We start from the raw sequence: 24,405 nt of genomic DNA, 5'->3' as shown, positions 1-24,405 counted from the left end.
GAAGACCCAATGCCAGGTCATAGGGACTAAGCCGTCTTAGCAACACCCCTACAGTTATACTATTAAACACTGAACCTTTGGGCCCAAAGTAAACCTCCATTCACTTTATTCTGATCATCTGTTTCAAGGGTCATTGTGCAGGCTCCCAGGTATCAGCCAGTCTCGGCTTTCCCTCTTACCCAGAGATGTGGGGAACCTAGCTATGCCTCAGTTCCCCATCTGCAAAAGGGGATGCAGACATCTACTATCATCCTTAAACCTCATGCCTGGAATATCAATTAATGTGAACAGCAATTGACATATTTTCTGCTAGACTGTGAGCAAACTGAGGGAAAAAGAAACTTTATTTCTCCTTAATGTAACCCTCAAAATCAAGCCCATTGTCTGGCTCTTAATATATATAGTTAGGCTCCTAATATAATAGTAGGCTCTTAATATTCATTGGTTGAATGAGTGAATACAGATTTCTAACTGAAGTTTTTACATTTGTATTGAGATAATTATCATTATTATTCCTTATAATTATTTTATTATTTTTATTTTTTAAATGAACATTTATTGAGTTCTCACTTTCTGCCAGGCACCGTTTTAAGAGCTACACATATATTTTCTCATTTAATCCATTCAAAACCCCACAAAGAAAGGGGCAATATTACTCCAGCAATTATTAGTACACCAAATATTTTATTTTTTTATTGTTGTTCAAGTACAGTTGTCTCCATTTTCCCCCCACCCCAGCCATCCCCACCTACCCCCCTTGGTTGTTTCCATGTCTCCTTTATAGATATTCCTGAAAATCCTTCCCCCCCTTTTCCCCATTATCCCCTCCCACCTCCCCTCTGGCTACTGTCAGTCCTTAATTTCAATGTCTCTGGTTATAATTTGCTTGCTTGTTTGTTTGTTGATTAAGTTACACTTATAGGTGACATCATATGGTATTTGTCTTTCACCGCCTGGCTTCTTTCACTTAGCATAATGCTCTCCAGTTCCATCTATGCTGTCACAAAGGTTATGAGCTCCTTCTTTCTTTCTACTGTGTAGTATTCCATTGTGTAAATGTACCATGGTTTTTTGATCCATTCACTTACTGATGGGCACTTAGTTTGCTTCCAGCACTTGACTATTGCAAATTGTGCTGCTATGAACATAGGTTCTTTTGGATTGGTGTTTCAGGGTTCTTAAGGGTATAATCCCAGCAGTGGATAGACCAAATATTATAGTAATTGTTATTCCTCCAGTTTTATAATTCATTTAGTCAATCAGAAAACTGAGGGCACAGTGAGGTAAAGATTTTGCCTGAGGTTACAGAATTTGCATACGGAAGGTCCAATTCAAACTAGATGATCTGGCTCTGGGCCCAAGGAACTCTTCTTATTCTTGCACCATACTGCTGCATTTGGGGATTTTGTAGATAAAGCACTGGTGTTCAACTTCACTGTCAATGTACTGTTTTGCAATGTCCAAATCACCTTTTAAACTCCTAGACTGTGAAGGCTTCAAGACCAGAGATTATGCTTTATTCATCTTTGCCTCCAGCACTCAGCCAGTGGCAGGCACTCAGTAGACCCTCAATGAATGTTTGATGATTGAATTAACAAACCAGAAATAGACTGTTTACATGACAATGGAAAGTTTTCATGCAACTCCTCTGAGTAGTATATGCTCATCCACATCTGAGAGGTCTGTCACTTTTAAATGGCAGGATGGATAATGATGTGTATATCGTATTTCCATCAGTGACTTTCAGAGTGTAAGACCAGACCCAGCAACTACTCACCACCAGGCACCTGCTCCATGAATATCTTAATGTAGCCATTTTCAGAAACAGAGCTCAGGTACTGAACAACATTACGGTGCTTGAGGTGCCTGTGCAGGGCTATCTCCTCATGAAGAGACTGGGTGTGCCTAGTAGGAAAAACAAAGCTGGTATCACTTGTCAAATCCCTGGGGCTTAGGGTCCACATCATATCACCAGCACCTGCCCTGATGCTGGCCATCCCTTCTTTCTAGAAACCTCTCCCTTGGTTCCCATGAGCCTACTCACAGTTTCTCATCTGTAAATTAGCAGTAATAATACCAGTCACACAGGGCTGCTGGGGGCCAAAGTGTGTCAATTTCTCAGACACCCAGTGGAGTGCCTGCTGTGTGGTAGGTACTCAATAAATGGCTGCTGTTGTTACTATTGCTAGTGTTTGTTAGGACCTGAATTCTCCAACCATCCTTATTTCTCTCACCAGTCCCCATGAAGGGTGCTGTTCTAGAAGGTTATGTCCTACTGCATTTTAGTCTCATTCTGCTGTAGGTGACTACAGCAGAAGTCACCTAAGGGACCTTTCTGTTCTAGCCTCTGGCCTCTTTAGTTGATTCTATCCCTGGCTACCATATTCCCTCTTCCTAAAACATATGCCTTATCATTTCACTTCCCTTCCCAAAGTCCACATAAAACCATATTGCTTGACATGGTACACAAGGATCTTCAAACTCAGGTCAGACTACATATTTAAACTTTTTGCCTCATCTCAAGACCCTCCACTGACCTACATCCTACATTCAAGTTGCAACAATTTGTTGTTCTCTGAATATACTGTGCTTATTAGCTTTGTTCCTCCCTCAGCATAGAATGTTTTGGCCTCCTTTTCTACCAAACGAGCTTCTAGTCATCCCTCAAGACCACCTCAAAAATTATTTTTTCAAACTTGCCACAACTCACCCAGAAGTAATTCATTCCTCTACTATGTTCTATAAACACTCTGTGTACCCCTCTATTATGACACTTGCCACTCTCACTGCCAGGCAAGGTTTCTGCATTCCCTACCAAACCAGGAGCATCCTGGGATAAGGACAGTATTGTAGTAAACTTTCAGACCCCAGTGCCAGCCCAGAATCTACCACAGAGAAGGTATCCAATATCGTAAGTTCAGCCTATAAATTTAGGAAATGCGACAAAACAGTCTCTAAGGTCCCTTCTAGTTCTAAAGCCCAGGAACAACTATCAGCAATAAAAATCTGAAACAACTATAGCAATCATCTGAAGGCGATGGTACATGCCAGCAATCCCCCCCCAAAAAACCAATTGTAACACCTTAGCCATTGTGAGAATAAGAGACAGAATATTGAACTGTAAATTCAAAAGACTGAATCTTAGTCTTGTTTCTTTGTGACCTTAATGAAGTCATTTAATCTTCCTTAGCCTTGGAAGAAGTTGAATGAGTTCCTCTAAGATCTTGCCTTATAATTTAAATATGGTAACATGCAATCCCATTAAAAATAAATCAATGAAATGAAAGTGAATGAATGAAAGAACCAGTGAATGGCGAAGGGTCTTAGAGCTGCTAGAAATCACTTGTTAGCCATTCCTAATAATTCACCAACCACCTTGGTGTGGATGGGTCTTTGCACATGGCCATCAGTGTCCAGCACTGAAGGTAACACTGCAGATGTGGTCTGACCAGACCTGTGGAGCATGCAGCTATTATTTCTTATGCTGTGGCTATTACTGTGTATGTAGATTCTCTACAAAAACACTTCACAATCAGCACTGCAATGCACTTGTTTAGAATTAGGGTAAATGAAGTTAAAAAGAAATAAACATTTAATTAGACTCTAAAACTGTTGAAGAGATCGAGTTAGTATTACTGGTGATTGTAATGAACCCAAAATCTATGGGTGGGGTGGAAGGGCTGGGTATAAAAGAAGTCTGTATGGCAAAAATCTAATTTTTCAACCACATTTAATTTTATGTAATGACATATTTGAATAAATGATAGCCATTTAAAATGGTTACAATGTGAATTAAAACACTGAATCACATTTTAAATGTTTGCAAACAACTACGTAAAAACATAAAACTGTAGACCTAGATGATGGGTGGAAATAAAACCAGTTTTCTTTTAAAATATGACTGCAATCCACATGCTCCTAAATGAAATAGTCCCATTTTCTCAATCTATTTATAATATGCACAGAACAAATGTAAATCACTTTTATTACAAGAGAACTGCAAATTTTTTGATGACATAATGCTTTCATCCTTAAATTGTCTACACCGTCAGTGATGGGCACAAGATTAGGTTGTAGAGCTGGTGACTGAAGAAATGTGGAAGGTCTGCCCCACTTGCCTGCTATCTCTCTCTGGGATTTCTTTGATAGCTATCCGTACTTGATTGCTCAGATCTCTTCCAGCATACACGGTCCCATATGCACCTCTCCCCAGTATCACTCGATTACCATTTGCATCGAGGTCATACTCATACTAAAGAAGGAAAAGCAAGACAAAAAAAAAAGCACACTACTTGTGGAGAAGCCCCATAAAAGCCCAAACATTGTCCTGTAATTTTTAAAAACTTATGAATAATGCTATTTGAGTATCAGGCAGGTCACATTTCTTAGGTTATGTTCTTTTCATTACTTACTTACTTTAAAGAGGTAGAATTCTCAGTTACCCATGTATTTATAACATGATTTAATGAAATAGAATCCAAGAAATTTAAAAATATGGCTCATATGAAACTTTTAGCTAGCTCTACTTTTGGAGAATTCTCCCCACTTTAATGTTGCAATTTAAAAATGCTTCCTAGCATGTCAAATACCCCAGATAAGTGTTTTCCTGCATGACCTCTTGTCAGCTTGTCTGTATACAAACCTCCTTCTATAGCCCTGAAAATAATTGAAGGTCAGTAAAAGTGAAATTGTCTTAATGCAAAGTACGTATGTGGGGTTGCCCCCACCTTTAGATGTATAAACCTAGTGTTACACATACCATAAAAATTGACCTACAATTAGGATTGCTATTTTGTTCCTCAAAACGTATCATCAAAAGTTGGTGCACAGCTGCATTCCAGTTATTTCTTCTCAAGGATTAAAACAAATGGAACTCTAGGGTGAGCAATACTTATGTAAAGCAGAAGCAGCAACAGATTCTTTCTGTCGTTTCCTATGCTCTACTGTGTTGAGTTACAGAAGTGCACAGAGCAGCGTGCATGCATGTCTCTTCCCACTTACTTCTAGTGGTGCTCATGACAATTAAGTTTACTAATGGGTCCCCATCATTGTCCGATTAAAGCAGACATCATCAGCCTGCTCCATAAAGGCTTTTTATCTTACACCTTTCTCTGCCCCACATCTGTTATCTTCAAACTACATCACTCAGTTCATTTCTACAATAAACTTTGATTCAAAGCTAAGAATTCAAGTACCTAACTCTATTATTAAAATGACCTCTTTGATATTATCCTGAAAGAAGCCTCGAGGAATTAATTTCAGTCTAACTTGAAAGTATAATAAAATTTCATTAAATTGTAATCATTGGGAGAACCTAAATTAATGGCAAATCTGAATAATTGCATAAGATTTAAATACATATGTAATGATGGACTACAATTGTGCTATTCAAAAGAGCTTATGATATCCTACTTTCTTAAAAATGATTTTTAAATTGTTATATTTAATATATTATGTGCAAGTAGCTATCACTAAAGTCACTGTCGGCATAAGTGAAAAAGCCTGCTTCCAGTTGGGTCAACTATTTCTCTTTTAATCTCACAAACGTTATTAATTGGCTTAGATAAAAAAAACTTTTCCTCAGGTTGTGTACAACAGGAAATTTTAGTCTAGCCCATGACAAATTTTTCTTAAACATCTTATCTGAGAGGATCCCTAAGTAAGATTTTTCTATAAAGAGGCACTAAAGTTAATCTCTGGAAGTCATGGATACTGACGGTTAACCCATTTATAAATGAGTATTTTTAAATATACATATAAAAATTTTTCACACAAAATGGGACATTTTCTTTAAGCATCAAAGATACAATAGATAACTTTTTCCATGTTCTAGGTCTTCCGTGACTCACCTCTAAGGTGCTCTCATCCATCTCTCCATCCACTTCCATTGTATTGTCTTCTACATTTATCATCTCCTTGACCAAAGAGCAAAACCTACAACAGCAAATGTCACAAAAATGCTGCTAATTATGATCACTTTTGTTCCCTACCTTTACATTAAACTGCAATTAAATATAAACCAACCTTTTATAAGTTCGTGGAACAATCAATCCACTCCTTGATTTGACATGGTACTTTAATAGTTATCGAATCTAGTTCAAATACCCATATGATACTTGGATCCCCTCTATATAGCATTCCCACCAGTTGTTGAATTGATGCTTGAACACCTCCATTGACAAAGAACTCATTACCTCACGAGGCAGCTCATTCTTTGAAACACTCAATGAGAAATGTTTTACTTACACTGAACTAAGGTTTTCTTTAGAATGAATCCCCTTTTTATACAACAGCCCATTAGAAAAGTACATAATTGCATTATGTCCCTGTAAGTCTTTCCTCCTTGTTCGCTCAATGTTTCCACCAGAACTTATTTGTGAGTCATTACACTAACAGATAATTCTTCAAAGGTGTCCTTGTAATACTCTGCAAGTCTGGCCCTGTGACAAGTGTTCTAGGAATGATTTAATCAGTGCTAAGGACAGTGGGACCATCATCTTTCAAGTTGTATACTCTCTAGCTATTGGTGAGAAATAAGGTCTTACATAGGAGAGGTGTGAGAAGAAAAGGCACAAGGTGGCCTCATCATTCTGTTGACACAGATTAAGCTTAATTATCAAGTACTATCCATGTATCTTTCTCACAAATGCTGCTAGGCTATATCAGCCACTTCCTAGACTTGGGTAGTAGTTTATTTGCATACAAGTGATTTGACTCTGGTAAGATGGCAGGGAAGAACATTGTACAAGTTAAGGTAATTTCCACAAGTCTGGCAGTTCCTCAAAAGGTTAAACAGAATTACTGTAAGACCTAAGAAAACAGAAATTTGGCTGCAGGAGAAATGCAAATATGTCCACACAAAAGCTTGCACATAAATGTTCATAGCAGTATTATGTATAATAGCCAAAATGTGCAAACAACCCAAAATGCCTCTAACTGATGAACAGATAAATTAAACGTGGTCTATCCATACAATGGAATATTATTTAGTCACAAAAAGAAATGAAGTACTGGTACATGCTACAACACAGATAAACTTGAAAACTTTATATTAGGTAGAAAAAGCCAATCACAAAAGATCACAAATTGTATTTTATTTATGTGAAATATCAAGAACAGGCAAATCCATAGAGAGAGAAAGTAGATTAATGGTTGCCTGGGGCTAAGGTTAGAGGGAAAGTGGGTAGTGACTGTTAATAAATACTGAATTTCTTTTGGGAGTGATGAAAATATTCTAAAAATAGATTGTGGTGATGACTGCAAAACTGTAAATACACTAAAAAGATTAAATTGTATACTTTAAATGGGTGAATTGCATGGTATGTGTATCGTATCTTTAAAAAGCTATAAAAATAATTTTCCATAAGTTAAAATTTCAGGAAAGGCAGTAGAGCAAATAAATATTTTCACAACAAAGACCTTTTTTTAAGTGATTCACCATAATTATATTGCAAATACTTGAATTAGCTATAACTCACCTACTACAGTGCTCTTTGGTGGAAAAGTAGATTTGAAAGTCATCAGAATTGCCACGGACAAAAAGAAAACAATACCGTTCATCAAACCTGGATATGCTGTAAAAATTTAAAACATAAGGATGATTCTTTTATATATTATGATATTAATTTTAAAATTTTGAGAAAAACCTAGTAACAGATTTTCTTCCATTGTACAAATTTTTAAGAATCATTGCTTTAACAAATACCCCCCAAATTTGACTTTTATTTCTGTATGAAATTTAAATAGTAGGGACATTTATCTTGCTTATGTTTGAGTTTGTATTCATCAACTGACTTTATTATGTATCAAGAACTTACTATATATCCAGTGCTAAGCAAAGTACATGGGCGGCAGAAAAGGGAATAAAATATGGTCTTTGTCCTCAGGAGTTTATAATTTTACAAAACAGATAGGAAAGGCATTTGTGAAATAATTTATCATAATAAAGGAATTTCTAGACTTCAAAAACATCAGGACACAGCATTTGTAGCCATATAAGGGAAGTAGAAATAAACATGGCATCTTAGTTCAAGAAAGGCTTTTAAATGTTACCTGGTCCATCCCTAATCAAGGTCTGGATCTGACTCTACAGCTTCTTTAAGAGGTAATTAAGCTTGTCTGAACATATCCAGTGACAAAAAAAAAAATCACCACACTCCATCTGCTGATGGATTTCTCTGCTAAAAAATTCTTTACACGTACTGGGCCAAAGTCACACAATGGCCCTCATTTTACCCTTCTAAATCATCTCATCCTGGGATCCATAGCTCCTTTAACCATTCTTCATATATTATGAATTACATGACAAATACTGAGTTGACACAGCTCAAGCTGTACAGGGTGATTCAAAAATAATTAAAACTAGGTTATATATGAGTAAGTCTTGAAAAGCAAGCCATAAAGAAATACTAGTTAGTTAGTTGGACAGCAATGGGAATGTTCAACACATGCTCTTCATGTCAACATTGGTCTCAGGGTCTGATTCACCCTGGGCCCTTTGCACATCCCTGTTGATGGCTGACATAGCAGCAGGAGGTATCTCTATGAGAGGGTACAAACAGAAGGTTCTTTACCATGTGTCCTCATAGAACTCAGTTACTGAGTAATAAATTTTTGAAAACATTCAATGTTTTTTGAATTATCTTGTATTTTCTGAATAGTATTATTCAAATACCCTACTCTGTTCTTAAGTCAGTTCTCTCCCTTTAAAGCAACATAAACATTATCCTAATTTAAACACTTATATGTCTGGGACAGGATCATACTGAGTCTGGAGGTAACAGGGGATTCACTCAGTGGCCTATGGACTCAATCAGAAAAAGGATATAGAGCAGTAGTCCAAGACCTTACTTTGATGGAAACCAGAAGAAACCGAGACTTAGAGAGGCTGAGTGATTTTCCAAGGTTAAACAGCAAAAGAGGGATTACAAGTCATATCTACTTCAGACCTGCACCTACTCTTGGATGTGCTGGCAGGGTGAGACTCAAGAGTGTAGCCACGTGGTTTAGGCTCAAACAATCACCGCTTCTGACCCAAAGAGCAAGCATCACACCTGTCCTTAGAACACACAGCCCCACTCCTTCATTAATAACAATGTCCAGGAGACCACAGCCAAGGGTCATTACCAAGTAACTCCAAGCTTTAGTTTGGGGCGGGGCCGGGGGGGTCCCTGAATAGTTGCATATTATTGGATCAAAGAAGAAACACTTACTCTTTCTGCAGATATAACTTCATTTTTTAAAAAATGTTTGAGACAACAGAGTTTGGTCTGTTGCATACAAAAAAAGCTACTCTGTTATAACAAAAAGTCCTTACTTGCAATACATTATGAACAAGCTCAGATAAGGCAACCCAAGAGAAAACAGTCCATTTTGGAGTCTTTTAAAAATTACAAGATCACATAAGTAAGTGGAAACATTAAAGTAATAAAACATCATTATCTGAAAAAAATTATCATTATCTGTATTTAAAAAATAATTATATTTTCCTTTATGATCTTACCTTATTCCCTTAATGGCACTGGCTGTGAAATTCCATTTATGGACTTGTTGCTGCAAGGATCAAATACAAAAGTCAGTAGCTTGATTTTTTCCATGCAAAGAATTGTTTTTTGGTTTAATTCTATGGTCAATCACTTCTGCTATTTTACTTTCAATAGAGGTTTGGGTTAGAACAATGTATCTGGCATAATTTGGAACACCAGAAACTTTTTCTAATGTATTATAAAAATTCATTTGTTATGTCTAATCCAGTTTAGAGCAAATGATCTAAATTTGAAATAGAAACAATAAGCACATGGTAAGTACACAGTGACTGGCCTTTCGTCTTCTGTCAACATATCAGGAAAACTCTAAAATGAGCATGAAAATAGCCCAGCTAAGTTGAGTGACCTGAAAAAATGTTTGGAGAAGCAAGAATGTAGAGGACACCAGTCAGTGTTCACCAATCTTTGTTTCTTTTTATCCCTGGGCACATAGCTAGAACACTTTTTACAGTCTCCCTTGAAGCAAGATAGGGCCATATGATGGTATTCTGACCAATGGGATGTGAGAGGAGTGGTGTGCATCAGCTGTGTGCCTGGCTCATAGCACCCTCCACATAAGTACTCTATTTTATCTTTTCTCATTCACTACAAGATGGAATGGGACCCAGCCAACCTGGATAGGAAATGAGACAGAGATACACTTTTATCATGTAAATACACTGCTATTTGGGGGCTATCTGTTTTAGCAGCTAGCCTACCAGGACTAACTGGATTTTCAATTTGTATGAGGCATGCTTTTAAAAAGTAACTGTCCACTCCCTCCACCACTATTCCCTGTCCTTAAATTTTGCACAAAACTCAGCCTCAGAAGGAATGTCCAAAATCCCAGTTTCAGAAGAGCCATAGACTACAATATCAATACATTAGAACAGTAAATTTTAAATAAGACAGCATAGATGGAACTGGAGAGCATTATGCTAAGTGAAATAAGCCAGGGGGTAGAAGACAAATACCATATGATCTCACCTATAAGTGGAACTTAATCAACAAAACAAACAAGCAAGCGAAACAGAACCAGAGACATGGAAATAAAGAACGAATTGACAGTGACCAGAGGGGAGGGGGGAGGGGGATAATGGGGGGAAGAAGGGGAAGGGTCGTCAGGGAACATGTATAAAGGACCTATGGATAAAGACAACAGGAGGGTGGACTGAATGTGGGAGGTGGGTGTGGTAGGGTGGGGGAGAGTAATGGGGGGAAAATGGGGACAACTATAATTGAACAACAATAAAAAAATTTAAAAGAAAGTTCATTTGGTTAGTCTCAGGTGTGTCATAAGTGACCAACCAGTTAAGCCCCCTAGAGAAGAAAAGTGTAAGAGCAAAATGACTGAGCATATGGCTTAGGAGAACACCCTTAGGAGAACACAATGAGCAGTTGTGTGACAAATTTCTTGCCATCCTAGAGAAATGACAACAGAAACAATTGGGAGGATGGTTCCCAATGGGAGAAGATCCATTCATACATGTTGATTAAGCACCTACTATGAGCCAGGCAAGGTACCAGCACTGAAGACATGACAGAGAACAACAAAGTCCCTGCCCTGAGAGTTCTTACATTCGAGTGAGGGAGATGGGCAATAAATTGCATAGCAAATTAATAACATGGTAGAGGATGAAAAGTACTACAAAAATAAGTAAATAAGCAGGGATGAGCATTAAGGTGGGGCAGAAGGTCATGACGTTAAACCTGATGTTCAGGGCACATCTGTCTGATGACTTTTGAACATAAAAAAGGTTGGGGGGTTGAAAGAGTCAGCCATGCAGACACCTGGGGGAACAGTACCAGGCAGAGGAAACAGCACGTGCAAAGGCCCTGAGGAAGCAGTGTGCTTGGCATGTTTGGGGACCAAGAAGGAGAGGTGTGAGGGGAATGAGTGAGGGGGGAGTGGTAGAGGAAGCTGGAGAGCTCATGAGGGAGATCATGGCTCCAGGATCCTCCAGGCACTAATTGGCTTCTGCGCTGCTACCTGCAAAATGCAGACTTTTGGGGAGGAATCTTGGCTGCCTGTGACAATTGTGTTAAGAGCATAGCATTCTTGTGTAAGTTTGTCCTATTTCTGGCATAAGTATAAAAGGTACCCCCCAGAACGGGCTTCCCAAAACCAGCAGCCATACTTGTGTGGACAGTGTTGGTGGCTACTATGTGCCTGTTGGTGACTTTGATGCCCATGAGGAGCTGAGGGAGAAGCATGCATTTTCTCCTGCCCTGTGTGGCCTCCTTGCATCAGTGTACTGTGTACAGCTTGTGCCAGCTTGGGACAGACAATTTTGCATATCTCTTTCTAACCCCATGTTCAGTGATCCAATGCAGCTTGCTTAAAACTGCCCACAGTAGCAGAATTTATACCACAGAAATCAGCAAACATGACAAATCAGCCCTCTTCTCCTGCATCCCTTGGAGAGTTGGTTGTTAAACCTTGACCAACATAAGTTCCTGAACCTTGGCTAATAAACCACAACTTAATCTCATTTTATAGCAATGCTGTATGTGGGTGAAAGTGTGCATGGGTGTGGTCTTTCCCACCAGCCATAGCCCACTGGGAAAAAATTGCAACATCGTGTAGAGAAATGTCATCTCAACTCTACACCAGTGAATTTCAACCTTTCTCATGTCATGGCACACCTAAATTAATTACTAAAATTCTGCGGCACACCACCAAAAAATACATTTTTTGCCTATCTGACAAAAATAGGTGTAATTTTGACTCATTCACACTGGACGGCTATTGTTGTGTTGGCTGTTGTTATTTTTTTATTTGACAGTCTAAGGGAAAAGAGTCAGTGCCCCTGACTACATAGTTAGGTATTGCACGTCTTAAAAATTCTTGTGGCACACTGGCTGAAAATCACTGCTCTAGGCAAATCTGCTTGCTTTCACAATCTGCAGAATTTCAAAACTGCACATGAAGGCAAAAGCAAGGGCTTCCTCTCAAAGTAAAAATGGAATTTATATTTGTCTCAGACATTTGCTCTGACAACTCTAAGCACTTGTGTAAAACATTTCATCAGTCAAGGAAAACCAACAGTTGCTGCTTATATAGTTCTTTTCCATTCCTTATTATGGACTATATGCGAACAAAGTAAACATTTACAACTAGTAAGCTATTGTAGTATATATACCAATGGAAATTTCCACTAAGGGCCAGCAACCATTATAAGATTCAAATTAAGCGGGCAAAGTCTGTAGAATTCCATGAGACCAAAACCATTTTGCTGTAAAAATATGAAGAGTCATTTTAATAGGATTAGTTTTTCCGTAAGTACTTGTCAAAATATGAGGTGTTTTGTACCTGAATCAATGGAATAGTGAGATTACAGGTTAAAATTTTGAAAATTCTCTTGTATCACAGTGACATCAATGATACAAAGAAAATAAGCAAAGTTAGTCTCTAGTACAAGAATTTCAACACCACGGATAGGGTGCTTCATGGAGATAGTGCCTGGAGAGGGGCACAAAGGAAGCACAAAGAGGGATTCTGGGGGTGAAGTCTCTTTCTTGACCTGCACTGAGTACCTAAGTGTGTTCATCTAGTCCAAATCCACAATTTATGATTGACACACTTTTCTGTGTGTATGTAATACTAGTAAAAGATTTAAAAACCCAAAGGGGCAAATTTAATGGAAACACATGTACTCTTTTTGAGAATTTAATCTTCATTGTATTTTTTTAGACACATGCATTCTTCACATGAGATATATCTGTATGTAAACCATATATGTATTTTATTGTATCTTTAATTGTTCTCTTTTGCACTCAAATATTTAACACACACAGGGCAGGGGAAAAAACCCAAGCACATATGGCAGTTCATCTTCACTAATGGCTGCTGACTCTATTATCAATGAGAAAAAGGTTGCTTCACTGTTAAATATTACACAAGTTTACTGGTTTAGGCTTGTATTATGGACTGAATATTTGCGTCCCTGAAAATTTATCTACTGCAGTCCTAAGCTCCAATGTAATGGCAATTAGAGGTGGGGCCTTTGGGGGTGATTAGATCATGAGGGTAGAGCCCCCATGATAGGATTAGTGCTCTAATAAAAAGAGACAGGAGAGAGTTCCCTCTTTCTCTCTCCCTTTCCTTCTCTCCCCCCAACCCCGCACGCACTCACGCGCGCGCGCTCTCTCTCTCTCTCAGTCATGTGAAGACACAGCAGGACCCCTATCTGCAAACCAGGAAGAGGGCTTTCACTAGACTCTGACCATGCTGGCATCCTGATCTCAGACTTCCTAGCTTCTAGAATGTGAGAAATAAATTTCTGTTGTTTAAACCACCTAGTCTATGGTATTCTGTAACACCATCTCAAGCAGACTAAGACAACTTGAGATATCATTCATGACTATTTCTTCTTTATACCTTTACTGAGGTATAATTGATATATTAAAAAACTGCACAGCTTCCGGTCAAGATGGAAACATAGGCAAACATGGCTTGCCTCTTTTCACAACCACATCAAAATTACAATTAAAATATAGAACAGCAATCACTCAGGAATGTCAGAAATTGAGTTGAATGGAAGTCTGACAACTACAAAACTGAAGAAACCACATCCATCCACACTGGTCAGAGGGGCACGGACTGGCCCCACACCCATGTGGATAAAAATTTGGGAGAGGTATCTTAGGATAGAGGAGTCCCAGACCCACACCAGGTCCCCCAGCCCAGGGTGCCAGTGCCAGGAAGATAATTCCCCACAACTTCTGGCTGCAAAAACCAGTGGGGATTGAGTCACTGGAGCCCTAAGCATTTCCTCTTGGGGAACCCACACACAGACTCACCTACTCAGACTCGTTCCCTCTGAGCTCCAGCACCAGGGTGGCAGCTTGAAGGGCACCAATGGCGTACAGGGAGAGACTGAAGTGTCTGGCACCAAGGTGAGCAGAGGCCATTGTCCCTTGGCTGAGCCCTCCCACCACAGAGCAGGCAAGCTGATGCCATATCTGAGACTCCATCAACCTGGCTAACACTGTGTGACCCACCTTGGAGATCCACAGAGGCTCTAGGCCCACCCAACTTATGGGCTCATCTAAGCTTCTTTTCCTTAAGAATGGCTGGTCTTGGCTCCTAAATTCTATCAAATAAGCAACAGCTAGCTTCAGTGAGCCCTAGAGGCAGCCAGATTAGAGTCACAGGATGGCTTCATCTGGGAATCTCCAAGTCCAGCACAAGTAGCAGCCATCTCAGATTGCTTTACAGCTCAGGCAGGGTGGCCCTGGGCAAAACACAGGTGGGGGCTGACCTTGGCCTGCAACGCCCAGGAAACCTCAGGGCAACACACCCAGTGGACAGCTACAGACCATGTAGGAGTACCACTACCCTGCCCCTGTACAGCTGATGCTCCATGGAGGGTAGAGGTTGGTGGTCTGTAGACACAGCCAATCCTTGCAGCTGACTGGCCTGGGTAAATCCCTCCCACTGATCTGCCAACAGCAACCAAGGCTCAACTACAAGAGGAGGGTGTACTCAGCCCACATGAAAGGTGCACCTTGAGTACCCAGTTTGGGTGATAGGGAAGGCCGTGCCACTGGACTTTACAGGACACCTAGTACTTAGGCCACAGTACCAAGATACAGAGTCAAAGCAGTTCTACCCAATACACAGAAACAAAGACAGGGAGGCTGCCACAATGAGGAGACAAAGAAACATGGCCCAAATGAAATAACACATCAAAACTCCAGAAAAAGAGCTAAATGAAATGGAGATAAGCAATCTATCAGATGCAGAGTTCAAAACACTGGTTATAAGGATGATCAAGTAACTTATAGTGAGGACCTCAAGATCATAAAAAAGATCCACTCAGAAACAAAGGATACACCAATTGAAATAAAGAACAATTTATAGGGAAATAACAGTAGAGTGGATGAAGCCGAGAATCAAATCAATGATTTGTAACAAAGGGAAGAAAAAAACAACCAATCAGAACAACAAGAAGAAAAAAGAATCCAAAACAAATAAGGATAGTATAAACAGCTTCTGGGACAACTTCAAGCATTCCAACATTTGCCTCATAGGAGTGCCCCAGAAGGAGAAGAGAAAGAACAAGAAATTGGAAATCTAGCTGAAAAAATAGTGAAAGAAAACTTCCCTAATGGGGTGAAGGAAATAGACGTGCAAGTCCAAGAAGCACAGAGAGTCCCAATTATGAAGGATGCTGAGAAGCCCACTCCAAGACACATCATTATTAAAAGTCCAAAGGTTGAAGATAAAGACAAATTCTTAAAAGCAAGAGAAAAGAAGTGAGTTACTGGAAGGTTGCCAAATAGGAGGGGGGAAGGGGAGAATGGGTGAAGAGGTGAGGGGATTAAGAAGTACAAATAGGTAGTTACAGAAGAGCCATGGGGATGTAAGGTACAGTATAGGAAATGAAGTAGCCAAAGAACTTATATGCATGACCCACAGACATGAACAATGGTGGGGGGATTTGCCTGAGGGAGTGGAGTGTGCTGAGTGGAGGGGGGCAAAGGAGGAAAAATGAGGACAACTGTAATAACATAATCAATACAATATAATTAAAACATAAATTTAAAAAACTGCACATACTTAATATGCATAACTTGATGAGTATGGATGTATGCAAACATCCATGACATCAGCACCACAATCAAAGTAATAGATATATCTAGTAACCCCCAAAGTGTCTTTGTGTCTCTTGGTTTTTGTTTTTATTTGTGTGTCTGTAGTAAGAACACATAATATGGGATTTACCCTCTTAAATTTCGAAGTGCACAATTACATGCTGTTAACTACAAGCACTATGTTGTATAGCAGATGGCTGCAACTTATTCATCTTGCATAACTAAAACTTCATGTCGATTGAACAATGGAAAGTTGTATCCTTACTATTTCTAATATGATTGAGCCTCTTCTTATTGTCCAATGTTGCATTTTATTTTTTAAGATAGTTTATTTTCACTTGATTAAGATAATTTGCCTATACTCTTGTTTCCAGGAAAAAAATAATCCTCCTTTGCCAAGTTAATGGCAGAACTCTGCATGTTTTCATATGCCATGAAAACATATACACAGCAAATAAATCTATCTAAGGCAATTGTCAAAGGTGCTACAACTATTTATTACTACAAAACATTTTATTAAAGCAAAAAAAGTTGGTGAAGTGCTTCAGACACACAGATATGAAATATAGCTGTTATCACAAAACATCAGGCCTGACCAAACATTTCTGTAATGTCTTCAATGGGCAATTAAATTCAAATGTTTCCTCCTCTATATGGTCTGTGTGAATAAAATCGGAAAGTTACAAATCTGACAGCAGCTACTGAAGTTTAAACATGTTTAGTCCTAAATTCAGCAGGTCTATTTCTGGGAATCCCTGCTCTGGAAACAGCTACATGAGCGTAGTAGTGTGTAACCACCAGAATGTGCACTGGAGTATCTACCATTGGGTAGAGAGCAAAAGAGACCTAATATGCATCAGCAGGAAAGTGGTAAAATAAACTATGGTTCATCCATACTCAGAAATGCACCACATGATACAAGAATATCAGGATTATTATGCTTAAAAAATCAGGTGGGTCACTGAGTATAGTGAATAGAGGTATACACACATTATACACATAGAAGTGAGTTTGTAAAAAAGGTATAAATGGATAGCCACCAAATTATTGGGGATGGGAATAGGGACCAGGTTTAAAAGACCTGTAGGGACTTTCCTTTTATTTCTTATCTACTTCCTCATGGTTTAACTTTTTTTTCAACAAGCCTGTATTCATTTATACACATATATACACATACAAATAAATACATACAACATATGATATACTGTATTTTGCTGTGTATAGTGTGCTCCCATATACAATGCACACCCACATTTGTGGCCCAAACTTTCAGGAAAAAAATCTTTCATTTTAAGTTTTTTAATTCAATTTTTGATTTATTTATATTGAAGTTCTTATTTTTTATATTATAAAGGAATTTTAGCATTTATTTTTGAGCATATGGTACAAGAAATTTTATGTAACAAATGTTTACAAAACACAAGAAGAGATACAAGGTATTTCAGGCACTACCCATGTATAATGTGCATCCTTATTTTTCCCTCAAAAATTTGGGCAAAAAAGTGTGCATTATACACAACATATAGAATATATAATGGAAAAATCTGCCTCTTTTCTTTCATCTGTGGTTACTCTCACATCCACTCCCATAACTCAGAAGTTAAGCACTTTCAAGTACAACATAGACTCTTCTACTTAAGAATCAAATTTTGATTAAATCATACAGAATAAAGAGAGAGAGAGAGAGAGAGAGAGAGCTGTTGGTGATCTTTTTCTTACCATTCCCATGGGTAAGACATGCCACAGAGAAACTGTCCTCTCCTCAGCGCCATCATTTACAGAGATATATGAAGGCTGATAGACTTTGGTTGGCTCTATCACCAAAACCTAGAAGAAGAACAAATTTCTGTAATGCACAGGAATATACAACATAGGTCGCCCTGCCCACTGAGGAAGTAGGAAGCTGTGCACTTCACAAACACACATGAAGGACCTGCACAGTGTGTCAGTGCTGCTCTAAGACCCATGGACACAGCAGCCCACAACAGAAGTCCTTGCCCTCAGGAGGTCCATGTTCTAATGGGGCAGATAAAGGAACAAACAGATAGGGATATGCAATATGGTATCATATAGAACTCTGAAGAAAATAAGGCAGAATAAAGGTGAGAGCGGGGGGAAACTTTAGACAGGGTAGTCAAAAAAAGCCTGCTCAGGAAAATGGCAGAAAAATGAGGAATGTTACAGCTTTTGAGAGAAGTGAGAAATTAAACTGGGTGATCACAAATAGGTACCAAGTCTCAAAAGTGCAAGAGGATGAAAAGTGAGGTGACCTCAGTCATGTTTTATTTTGTTGGGGTACAGAGAGGGAAGAAGGGAGGGGGCAGGGAGAGAGTACAGGAAAGAGATAGAGAGAGAATGAATTTCCAAAGCAAATAAAGTAGTATGTTTAAGATTGCTAAACCTAGGTAGAGATTACCAAAGTATCGGCCCCATTATTTTTTCTACCTTTCAGCAGGTTTAAATATTTCATAATTAAAAAAAGATTTTAAAACTTATTGCCTAAAAAATTATTATCATAATCATTTCAAATAAATTAGTCTTGTATTAGCTGTTGAATGACACTCTTGAATGCTACATGTTCACAAAATCTCAAGGCATAAATATGAAACACAAGTTTAGTTTCCAGAATGCATAGATATCATACTTATGCCTCCATATAACGTGGTCATGAAGCTGCAACAAAAACTCACTGAAAAGATAAAAGCAATTTTGCTTTTCAATAAAAAGCTTTAAAAAGTAATTTGTGGTACTGAGGCAAATCAGAGCTAAACATGAAACAGCTTTGAATTCAAAAATTTCACTATTAGTACTGTACTGCTCTAGAGCTTGGCACCACTGACATTTTGGGTTAGATAATTTTGTTTGGCGAGGTGAAACTGTCTTTGGCATCTGTGACTTGAACCCATGAGCTGCCAGTTGCAACGCCTTTCCCACAATTGTGACAATCAAAAATGTCCCCAGACATTGCCAAATGTCCTCTGGGGAACAAAATCACATCCAGCTGAGAACCACAATTTTAGAGAATACAGTTATTTATTGAAAAAAAATCCACATATTATTTGGACTCACACATTTCAAACTCATGTTGTTCAAGAGTCAACTGTACAGCCAACTTTTTCTAGTAAGTTAATCTATCACTGGTTGATTCCACATAAAATTGATGAATAGCTTAACATTTTAAATTGCCCTTATGGTTTTTTCCTTTCAGAGTATTCAATAATTAGATAGCACCAACCCCTAGTTTCTCTTTTTTTTATCTTAAAGGAATGAATTTAGCATTTCTTACCGGAAATCTGAGTCCATTAGTATCTTCATTTGTTGCCGCAAAAATTATATCTAACCAGAAGTTAAGCTGTTCTCTCATGGGTGAATGTTCGATAAGAGGTTTCTTGAAGTGCAGAATTAAAAACAAATTCTCAACTAGTGATTGCAAGTACCTGGAAGAATCACAAGCATCAGTAAATTAGATTCCCAAAGAAACTGAGTTCAATTCTACTCCCTTTAAAAGAAGTTTCCTGAAAGCTTTATTTAGTTAAAATTGTATTGCGTAGTGAGTGCTTCTTAATCATTTGGCAGCCATACACTTAATTAAAAGAAACCCAAATAGTGGGCAAAATAAGTTTGCTCAACAAAATCATACAACATGACTTTTTACCAACAACGGTCTAAACCTCCATTTTGGGACACAGTGTTCAAAACAGAGACTGGCGAGCATTTGCTAACTGTCCTAAATAAGAGCAAGTAGTTTGAAGTTCAAAGTAATTGCAAAATAACAGAATTTCAAACTCATTGTCTTTTTCTTTAATCCAACTTTTTATTTTAAGGTAATTGCGGGTTTGCATACAGTTGTAAGAAATAATACTGAGAAATCCCATGTGCCCTTGTCTTGGCCCAGTTTACCCTACTCCAATGGTAACACCACAGTGAATTATAGAGCAGTATCACAATCAAGATGGATTTGATACACCCAAGACTAGAGAGTACTTCCAGAGCCACAAAGATCCCTCTTGTTTCCCTTCTACAGCCACGCCTACTTCCCTCTCATGCCCAAATCCTCCTGGACCTTTGGCAATCACTAATGTAAAACTCATTGTCTTTTCTTTAAAAAAATTACATCTGAGCAGGTAGATTTTGATGTTATGAGATCTTGAATCTAACCACATCTTTAACGTCATCAGGCAAGATTAACTTTTTGAAACATAATTGCCGGGCAGTGGTGGTCACATTTTCTCTGGCACTGAACCAGGATGGTCCAGGTGAAAGCATCGGGGTGTTATTTTGCCCTTTGAGGATAAAGTCTGGAGCTATCGGGGGAAGACAGATCAGTTAGACTCTGAATGACTTGCTTGGGTACTACGCAGTACAGGATTAACTCAGCCAGCCTGGATTGTCCAAACTATACATTCCAAGAAAGATCTAGCCCTCTGGCCCTAGAGTGGCTGCAGGAAAGTCACCTCTAAGCCCTTGCAATAGCCTGCCTAGTAAGAGTGTCTTTGTTTAGCTGAAGCCTTAGGCCACACTAACAGTATGATTTGTGGTGGGGGCCTTGGGCAATGCTGTATCAGTGTGATCTCTAGAGAGGTTGGGGACTCAGTGACTAAGGTCAGTCACATGGGTACTCCATGCCTACATGACTGACCCCAATACAAACCCTGGACAGCATGACTTGGTGGGCTTCCCTGGTTGCCAATACAATGGAATGGCTGTCATGCATTGTTGCTGAGAAAATTACTGTAAGCACTGTCGATACAACTCCACCAAGACAGGGCAACTGAAAGCTTGTGCCTGGTCTCCCTGGACTGTGCCTCTTCCCTTTGCTGATTTTAATCTGTATCCTTCTATACAGTATAACAGCTTTTCTGAGTTCTGTGAAGTCTTCTAGCAAATCATGAACCTGAGGGTGGTCTTGGACCCACAACAATAGATATCAACACTGTAATTTATCCAAAGGTCAGATGTAGTGGGAATGTATTCAAGCCCCTGGCCTGCTTTCCATGGAACCCAGAAATCCTAACGGGCAGCCCAGCAATCTGTTTTTTAATCAACACAGGTGATTATGATACATGCCAAAGTTGGTGGCTTTTCTTACTCTGAAAAGCCATAAACACATTCCATGCTTGCAAGTATGGTTTCTTAGACATTTTAATGGCTGTATAACCTAGGGCCATAGCTATGCCCCATCTTCTTAACCATCTATTATTCGTATTTTAGTTCCAGTTTTCATTTGTGATCAACATCATTTTCTTGCTGTGTTTTTCAGCTTTCTGATCTATCTTCTCACAGATGCACAATACATACTAGTACCAAAGAATGTTTTGCTCTTGAGGACCTGGGTGACCTGAACAAATTAACAGGACTGAGAGTTTCACGTTGGAGATACAGCATCTAGGGATATATCTTGTGTGTGTGTGTGTCTGTCTGTCTTTCCCTTCCTTCACATAAAACCATGTGATCCCTCAGAGTTGTTCTTACTGCCCGAACTTTGCTATAATGAAGTCAGTAGCAGAAACATAGTAATTGCTATTGTTTTTTACATTTAAAACTTTTCTCCCTGGCAGAAACATGTCAGGACATGATCAGATATTGAGAAAGATAGTGATAATACACAGACATGACTCACCAGACTGGAGGCTTCAGTTTGAACAACCTCTCTGCTGCATGGATGGCCTTCCTGACATTATTGGCCAACAAGCTGATGATGAATAACTGACCCACATCCCAGTAATTGCTCATTTTCTCCAAGCACCCTTTTGTTCCCAACAAATTGTTCAGCTGGGCACCTTAAAATATGAATTTTAGATAAAGTTATAAAAACGTTTCTAGTTTCTATCATATTATGCAAGCATTTACATAGAAGAAAAATGGGCATTTTATTTTGGCTAGTGTCTTAGGTATGCCATCATAGAGTAATTGTTCCTTCTGAAATACAATGCCAGTTATTTGAACATAATTTTTAATGCCAAACTTGTGTTACCAAAGCATCAACATTTGCAACAATAAGCAGCTTTACCTATATTCCTTAGTTCCACAGACATTTCAAATCGTTGTCCAGCGACTGTCAGCAAAACTGCAAGGTTAACTCCGGTATAAAGAGATGACTGGAGCTTGTACCCTTTGCGATACCTACAATCACAGAACCATCCAGTTCTTAATATGTAATATTACTATATATCATAGTAACATATGAAAAATGTGTAAATAATGGTACAAATCAACCTTCCCGTTAAAATTTTTACTACTCTAATTTATTGGTTTCCATCCCTCCCTTCAATCTTTATAAACAGGTACATGCAACACTCAAATATCTTCTTAAAAATTTCATAGTAACAACACAGTAAATCATAGTAGGGAGCTTAAAAATTATTCATCAGAATTTTTTTAAAAATAAAAACATGACCATTGTATAAAATAAGGAAGCTATGTTAAAGTGTACAAAAAAATTTTTAAACTTATTATGACCCTACCCCCAAAAGGAGACCACAATTTGATGTCCAAATTTCATTTTTATGGTTAGACCCCATATGTATGTTGAACTTTTTTTATTACATATATATTGCATCAATTACAGGCTATTTCTCTGCAGGTCATTTGTTTGTTTGCTTAAATCACAAAATGGAATCATTTTTCATGTGTGAAGCAGTACTACCAGAATTCTAGAGCTCAAAGAACTGTAAGAGCAGTGGCATAAAGTGACAGAAGGGGCAGGAATCTATTACATTAGGATAAAGACACAAAACTGCAAATACCATTTGTATACCAAAAGGTTAACAGTGCCACTTTTAATTCTCTTATTTATTCTTTATTCTATACACAAAACACTTCTTTCTCTTCCATGAGTGACTATGAGTGCCATGATGAGAAAAGAGAATCTGATCAATAAAGTATGCCAAGGACTTCTAAAACAGAAGTCGTTTTGTCACTAGTGTGACAAGAGAATTAGATACCAACAAAATATTAACTGTAGAAGTGAGAAGTTATTTAAAGCCATTAAAATCTGGTTTTATAAATTTTGGGGTATAAACAAGTACCCTCAGATAGACCAGAGGACACCAAGATAGTCCAGTCCTTCCAACCCCAGGCAACAAAATTCCAATAAAAATGAAAACTTCCCCCCTGTATGTTTTGGGCATTTTAACTCTATCTTATTGTATTGATTTTTTCAATTTCTTTTATTATGAAAAGTTACCACAGAAGAGTGCTGACAGAGTGACTTCTCTATGCCCCTTATCAATAAATTAAACAGGCTTAGCTTGGGGGCAGGCAAGACTTAAACCTGGAGTCAGGATTGCAGTCCCCAGTTTGTCTCTGACCAGTCCTGTGACCTTGGACCAGAACCCCCTACGTCCCTGAGCCACATGTCCCATATCTGTACCTGAGGGCCTGGGTCAGACAATCCCCAACATCTCATCTGAGCCAACATGCCCTGACCAGAAGACTAAACTTCATTTGCTCCTGTACCCACTGCTACTACTTTCTGAAGTAGATGCAGAAAGGCTCCTAAGACTTTCTTGAAGGAGCCACAGGTAGTAATTTCTTGACCTGAGGGTTGAATTCTCACCCACCATGGTGGGAGAACAGCTTCCTATTTTGGCTCTACCAAATGTTAATTTCTCTTCCTTATCCTTCCCTTACATACCCTGAGTGATTCCTCTCTGCCATTAGTGGATCAAGTACTCCTGAACTAAGAATAACACAAGGTCCCTGCCCTCCAAGAACCTATACCATGGTAAGGTGATACGATCCACATATAATTAGTGAGAGTAGAAGCATGACTGTGATGAATATCCTAAAACCACACAAATGGGTATCTAGAGGGACTCACAGAAGACATATGGGGTAATCCTCAGAGACTTCAGATATGGCATGAAGATGGCTAGAATTATAATAGCAGAGATCTGGAAAGTGAACCCCCAGCATAGAAAATGGTGGATGAGAGCAGAGATTGGAGTTTGGGGAGCTCCTGAGGAATTTTAGTTTAATTGGACATATATCAGGCAATGGAAAATAGGACTAGAGGTGAGTTGAAGAAAGTCTGCAGAGCACCCAGGACAATGATTTAAGTTTGAATATTTATTTAATAGGGAATGGGCAGCCATGGTGTGGTCTTTGAATTTTTGAAGGATAGACTTTAGAGACACCTTTGAATTTTAGAAGGATAGGCTTTAGAGACACCTTTGAATTTTAGAAGGATAGGCTTTAAACAGTCTACACAGAGAGCCTACATGGGATACTGTTAGAATATTCCTGGCAAAAAACAAAAAAAGGTGCTGACTGGAGGCGG

The 24,405-nt window shown here is 38.7% G+C and overlaps 1 protein-coding gene across 1 annotated transcript in view; it reads right to left on the bottom strand.

The window, feature by feature from the left end:
• Positions 1-24,405, bottom strand: part of MAP3K15 (mitogen-activated protein kinase kinase kinase 15) — a 98,868-nt gene that overhangs the window by 22,234 nt on the left and 52,229 nt on the right. The window contains exons 8-16 of the mRNA XM_053916978.1: positions 22,135-22,247; positions 21,745-21,904; positions 19,411-19,561; positions 17,844-17,951; positions 9,503-9,552; positions 7,479-7,574; positions 5,850-5,934; positions 4,119-4,252; positions 1,778-1,905 (exon numbers count right to left, since the gene is read on the bottom strand). Of these exons, the coding sequence (XP_053772953.1) occupies positions 1,778-1,905; positions 4,119-4,252; positions 5,850-5,934; positions 7,479-7,574; positions 9,503-9,552; positions 17,844-17,951; positions 19,411-19,561; positions 21,745-21,904; positions 22,135-22,247 (1,025 nt within the window). The remainder of the gene's footprint in view (positions 1-1,777; positions 1,906-4,118; positions 4,253-5,849; positions 5,935-7,478; positions 7,575-9,502; positions 9,553-17,843; positions 17,952-19,410; positions 19,562-21,744; positions 21,905-22,134; positions 22,248-24,405) is intronic.

Source organism: Desmodus rotundus, chromosome X (assembly GCF_022682495.2).
Source record: "Desmodus rotundus isolate HL8 chromosome X, HLdesRot8A.1, whole genome shotgun sequence".
NCBI lineage: Eukaryota > Metazoa > Chordata > Mammalia > Chiroptera > Phyllostomidae > Desmodus > Desmodus rotundus.
This window is presented reverse-complemented; position numbering and strand designations above follow the sequence as displayed.